Raw genomic sequence first — 6,457 nt, 5'->3', positions numbered from 1 at the left:
AAAATAACCGCCAACCACGAAACAACCACCAACGGAACCGGAATGATGGGTTTTACAACAACAACAATGCTAACCCTAACCGGATTCCTCGTTTCATGGGAGGTGGTCATCAAAGGGGTAACCGAGGTGGATATCGGAGGGACGATAGAAGAGATGTTAGAAGGGATGAGAGGCGAGATGAAAGAAGGAATGATCGACGAGATGATAGGAGGGATAACCGAAGAATGGAGGATCAAGAAGTCAATAGTCCTTATCGTCGTCAACAACCTCCACGGGGAGTAAATGACTGTTTTAGGCCGATCGTCACCGAGAACGATTCACCCATTGTTTGTGAGCGAAGAATGTTTGACTGTAAACCACATTATATCAACATACTTCCTCATTTCAATGGGAGGTCTAACGATGAGCCCTACACACATCTTGCGGAATTTTCTTCAGTTTGCAACACTATTGGGGGCATAACTTTGCGTTAGAAGAAGTTAAACTTCGCTTGTTCCAATTTTCACTAAAGGACAAAGCGAAGCAATGGTTTCTTACACTCCCGGCCAATAGCATCCGCACATGGGGGGAAATGCAACAAGCGTTTTTGGATAAGTACTACTCTATGGCAAAGACCGACGACGCTCGTGATGAAATTAGGTCTTTTCGCCAATTATCGGGCGAATTGTTGCATGAAGCCTTCACAAGATTCAAAGAAATGATGCGGAGATGTCCACATCATCAAATTGAGAAGTGGGAATTGGTAAAGTGTTTTGTTCGAGGGTTGGATGACACAACATGGAATCGTCTCGAGTCGACGAGTAACGGGACTCTTTTGAGCAACCATGAAGACGATGATTGGGAATTCTTGGAGCGAATGAGTAAACGTTCGAAAGAGAAAGAGTCGGCCGATCGAGCCAAGAAACATCCTATTTCCCGTTCACTTCCCGATCTTGATTCTAAAGATCAGATTTCTACTTTAGAGCGGGAAATGGCTCGAATGAAGAAGAAAGAAGTTAATGCGGTCCAGTTTGATGTGTGTGAGGAATGTGGTGATATTGGACATAGAGCAGAACAATGTCCAACAGGACCGGAGGAAGTCAATCAAGTGTATGGAGATAGGAAGCAATATGACATGAACTCCAACACTTACCATCCGGTTTGAGAAATCACCCCAATTTCCGATATGGTAACGCTTCAAATCAAATGAACCCGAACTTCCAATCGGGTAATCAAGGAGGTCAAAGCGGGTCATCATATCAAAACCGTCAAGGTGGTAACCAAGGAGGTTATCAACGAAATTACAACCAAGGGTACCAAGGTGGGTATCAAAAGAATTATAATAATCAAGGCGGTAACGGAAGCGGGTTGAACAATCAAACCGGTGGCGATGACTTGAGTGCCAAGATGGATGCCTTGCTGAACATGCAAAAGGAATCTCAAAGCAACATAAAAGAGACTCACAATGATGTCAAAGAGATGAAGAAGACAAACGAGATTCGAGATAAAGCACATGAGGCATTGGCAAAGCAAGTGGGCCAACTTGCTCAAGAGATAGCTCAAGTGAGAGGAAGCATGGGAAAGCTTCCAAGTGACACTACAGTGAACCTGAAGCATCAAGGTTTTAGCACAAGCAACGTGAGGGATGCACGCATTAGCGCGGTAAGTATTCTTTTAAATGATGAAGTTTGTAGTGTTGAAAACATTCCACCACCACAATTCGTTGATGGTGTAGTGGAAAATATAGGTGAGGAGCCAGAAAGTGAAAATGAACACGAAACGATTTCACAAAGTAAAAATGAAAACGTAACTAAAAATTCTTTTTGTGAAAATTGTTTAAATCAACTTAACCTGCTTAATGCATCGAAAAGTGAAGAACGGTGCCCACCGAAGGACGAGGGGTGGGAAAATTTTAAGCAAGCTAAAATTAATTTACCGTTACTAGATGACATTAAAAAGGTTCCGGCTCATGTGGAATGCTTAAAGGAGTTAAGCATTGAAAAACGGCACAACAAATTACCCAAACCGGTTGATTTGATATCTCATGTGAGTGCCGTTTTATCGAGTGCCCTTCCCCCAAAAGCTCAAGATCCGGGAGATCCTCTTATTCCAATTCAAATTGGAACATTTAAAATTGAGAGGGCGCTCCTAGATCTTGGAGCTTGTGTGAGCATCTTGCCCGGGAGTTTGTATGACCAATATGACTTTGGTCCATTAAAAAATTTTGATACTCCCGTGGTATTGGCCGATCAGACTCCCACGTATCCAAGGGGGATGGTGGAGGATGTGATTGTTAAGGTGGATGATTGCTACTACCATTTGACGTTTTGGTATTAGACTATGTTGGGTGTGTTGGGGACACCCAACCGATAGTCATACTGGGTAGGCCGTTCCTGGCAACTGCTAATGCCATAATAAATTGTGCAACGGGAACGGTAAGCATGAAGTTTGGGGACCGGGAATTAAATTTAAATGTTTTTCCAAAATTTACTAACCCACTCGGTGAGGATAAGTGTCCTAAAAAGGACATGAATCCAAACAAAAAGGTTTGTGCTATGGTTGGCAGGTTTGGAGAAACAAAGAAGAAGACGGTCAAGAAGAAGAAGAAAGCAAAGAAGTCACCTCTAGAAAAGAAAAAGGAAGAGGAGGTGAGGAAGGTTGGACCGTTTGGCAACAAATGGTACGAATCACCGGTGGGTGATTTTGAGGAGCTCGTGGACGTCAAGCATGCCATTCGACCACCATGAGGTGGTAAGTTAATTGTTGTTGTATACTTTATTTCGCATTTCGTTTTAGTTGTTATTCGTAGTTTAGTTAGTGTTGTTGTATAATTTGTTATTTTGTTTTAGTAGATAAATGAACGTTGTGGGTGTGTTCCCTATATAACCCTCACGAGACCTACTCGTCCTCCCAAGCTATTGGGGGGTTTAAAAGGGCTTGTTGCATGAGCTAAATGCAACCGTGATTCCTACGAAAGTGAGTTAGGTTTGTTGTTGTTGTAATTTATTTTTCCACAAAAATCAAGGTAATTTAACACATGACTTGGTAATGCTTTTATAAAAACGGTAGAACTAAACCCCAAACAAATTTCAATGGTTGTGAGAAGCATGCTTTTACACAAGGGTTAGAATTTGTAGGTATATGATGTTCGAGAGACAACCGGTTTTATGAAGAGAAGAAGAAGACATGGGCATCAAGCGATAAAAATCAGGTGCATGTGTTTCCTTTTTACTTTGATTCGTAGTTTAACAATAAGTGGAGTGTATTTTTGTATTTTATTTCCGGGGTGAGAATTTGGGAGAATTAGCCGTGTCACATCCCTTGTGCATCTAATACTCTAGTTTTCACACATTGAGGACAATATGTACTTCAAGTGTGGGGATGGGGGAGTAGTAAAAATTTTCGTTTTTGACCTGTTCATTTAAACACTACACATTGAGGACAATGTTTACTTCAAGTGTGGGGATGGGGGAAAATTTCAAAAAATTTTCAAAATGTCTTGTTTAAAAAGCAATCTTAAAGCACAAGTAACTAAGTCAACGAGGGATGGCACAACCCATTTGGTCTTTTGTCATGGTCAAGTTCAAATTAATAGCAAGACGGGTATTTAGCGGGTGGTTATTTGGGAATAATCCGCTTAAGAAACTAGTACATTATGCATGTCGCATACCATACCCTTTATACATGTGAGGTTTTGAGCCACTTTTACATTATAGGATTACATATTCATGTTCCTTTGTTTGAGTGGACCAGTAGTCATGTATTGTAGAACTTGCGACTTTTGATACGTTTGAGACCATAGACCGAATACAAGCACGAGGATGATTAAGGCATTAGGTGAACCTTTTCCTTTAAAACCATTTATCCATCCTTACCCAAATAAATCCCCTAGTCGCCCACTTTGAGCCTAATCCTTTCGTTTGACAACCCGTTTAGCCCATAACCGTTAAACCTTTTCTTTTAAACCCGTGTGATGAAATTTCGATTATAGGATTATTTGTTTGTATAGTTGTGTTTGCAAAAAAAAAATCAATCAGAAAATGTTGCGAAAAAAAAAGAGAATAGAAAATCGTTGAGAAAATACAAAAATATGAGTTATTAGTTGTTGAATAAAAGGACGAAAAAAAAATCATTGCCTCGTAGTTGATGTCTATAGTTAGTTTTGTTTAGAGTAGTTGCTTTGTAATAAAAATCGAGTTTTCATCACCTTAGCCACTTTAAAATATCCTATTTCCTACCCTTAGCCTAGCCCCGCTACAACCCTTACAAAGACCTTATGACTTGTGCTTCGTATTCGTGTTGAGTGGTGGAGAATGATTGAGTTGCAAGCCTAATACGTGTTCTAATCGGGTTTGAGCGATTATTTTTTTTAAAGTGCTAATACATTATGAAAATTAGCCAAATTATAAACCGAGCGGAGAGAACATTGTGAGGGATGTGCATGATTTGTCGGTTTCACGGGCGGGTTAATCTTGGATAACCATTTTATATGTGATTATTCACTTTACCATTAGATATTTTGTAAATTGTAAAAAGTTTGAACCGGGTATGACTTTGGACCTTAACCTTCGTCTCGGGAATGGGGAGTGTATTTCTTGTTCGACTCACGTGAAAGTGAATTACAGATTTGCTTGAGGGCAAGCAAAAGACAAGTGTGGGGATGTGATACGTGGTCGAATAAGGGTGTTCAGTTGTGTCTAAGTTTGAGTTTTTACTTGACTTTTTATTCCGAATAGCCTACTTTTAATTAGATTTGTGTTTTGCAGGTTTAATGGGGTTTAAGGGCTTTTCGGGAGCTTTACAGGCCACCGGGAGCAAACGGGATCAACCGGGGATGTGAAATGAACAAAACCGGGTTAATCATGAAGTTTGGATGTATTTTGGTGATGTTAATGGATTTAAAATGAATATATTGGAAGATGGCGTGATAGAGGGCTGAATTACGAGTACGTGGGCGAAAACGGTGAGTAAAACGGAGCTAAAACGAAGAAGTTATGAAGAAAACAAAACGGGAGGTTTATAGGCACCGTCGCCGACGCCCAGGGGCCGTCGGCGACGCCCCATAGAAAGTACCGTCGCCAAAAGTGTCCGTATACAGGAGATTAGGCCGTCGCCAGCTTTTGGAGGTTCTGGTCAGCGTCGGGGACGCCGCCAGGGGCGTCGGCGACGCCACTCCCTGGTGCCCATCGCGAATTCTTGCTTTTTCTTGTTGTTTGACGAGTTTTAAAAGCTTGGTTGACCTATTTTCGGGGGTTACACATTATTTTGAGTTGGGAACTTGTTCTTGGAGCCAAGATACACCACCATTCCATCTCTTATCATAGACACAAACCGAATCACAACCCGAATCATCATCATCTTCCACAATCACCAATCCATACAAACCCTAATCATCACCATCAATCTTTCACCCATCATCATTCACCAAAGCCCTAACTATTCACCATTTCTCCATCATTCAAGCTTCAAGATGACTCCATCCGCATTCCAAGCATCCGGTGATCAAGTTGCATCAACCATGAGCGGTTAATCATCTCGGTTTCACCCCGGTGTAGGTAGTTGTTAATTTTAGGGTTTCAATTTGTTCTTGTTTCATCTTAGTGACAATTTGTATTTGGTTTTTGAAACTCTTGACAATAGTATTACATTTGTTACGAATTCGTGAATTGTCGAACGATGTTAAAAGTTATGACTTTGCGAAACGGTGATATGTAATTGTACATTGTCATTGTTAGGATTTACTTGTGTTGATTACAAAGTGTCTTTTTGTCCGTTCTTCGAGGCGTTGATAGTTAGTAGCACCTAAGTCACGGTACACTAAATCCGTTAATCGAATGCATTTGAGTTGAAATTAAAACTTGTAGAAATCCTAGGTTAACAATTACCGAAACCGGGTGTGATTCCTTTTTATTATTATTGTTCTAGTATCCAATTTTCTTACAATCGTTAATTAGTAGTTGTTAATTAATTAATCCAATTCCAGTAGTTCAAATTCACATATTCTTACTAAACAAAAATACAAAAATATCTGGCAAGCTTCATAATTGTGACGATTATTTATAATTCAGTCAAATCCATACACAAACCACATACTCTTCGTGGTTCGACCCCTTGCTACCACTAGCTATTTGTTAAGGGTAAATAGGGCTTATAAATCTTATCTTTGACCGGAGCGCGACACTCCAATCACTAGGAGGTCCGCTTATGTGTCACTAGGAGGTCCACTTTTGTGTCAGGTCCGCTTATGTGTCCATGTACCTTGGAGGGAACCTCAACACCTATAAATAGGTGCACATAAGTGAACTACAAAGAACAGTTGTGCAATTCCATACCGAGGTGCTGCTGGTGTGAAGACTGCTTGTATTCGTGATTTTATCAATACAATCAGTAGTTAAATAGTGAAATCAAGCTAAACAAAGACTGAATCAATGAATTCCGCCTCTGATTCAGTCTGAGCACTCTTCTGATCGACTCGTCA

At 40.5% G+C, this 6,457-nt stretch overlaps 1 protein-coding gene across 1 annotated transcript; it reads left to right on the top strand.

Moving 5' to 3' along the window:
• The first annotated feature begins 571 nt into the window (after positions 1-571).
• Positions 572-2,316, top strand: LOC110897839. The gene is made up of 2 exons (XM_022144573.1): positions 572-1,087; positions 1,315-2,316. The coding sequence occupies exons 1-2, from the start codon at positions 572-574 to the stop codon at positions 2,314-2,316; spliced, it is 1,518 nt and encodes a 505-aa protein (XP_022000265.1).
• Positions 2,317-6,457: the final 4,141 nt, after the last annotated feature.

The sequence above is a fragment of the Helianthus annuus genome, chromosome 15, assembly GCF_002127325.2.
Source record: "Helianthus annuus cultivar XRQ/B chromosome 15, HanXRQr2.0-SUNRISE, whole genome shotgun sequence".
In the NCBI taxonomy this organism is placed as follows: Eukaryota; Viridiplantae; Streptophyta; class Magnoliopsida; order Asterales; family Asteraceae; genus Helianthus; species Helianthus annuus.
Note: the sequence above shows the minus strand (reverse complement) of the source record. Positions and strands in the feature narration are given on the sequence as shown.

Bases quoted from the DNA above. Each gene is read 5' to 3' on its own strand.
- LOC110897839 (XM_022144573.1), top strand. From the start codon at position 572: ATGCAACAAGCGTTTTTGGATAAGTACTACTCTATGGCAAAGACCGAC. The intron at 1,088-1,314 runs GTGTATGGAGAT...GGGTATCAAAAG, and splicing joins GACCGGAGGAAGTCAATCAA to AATTATAATAATCAAGGCGG.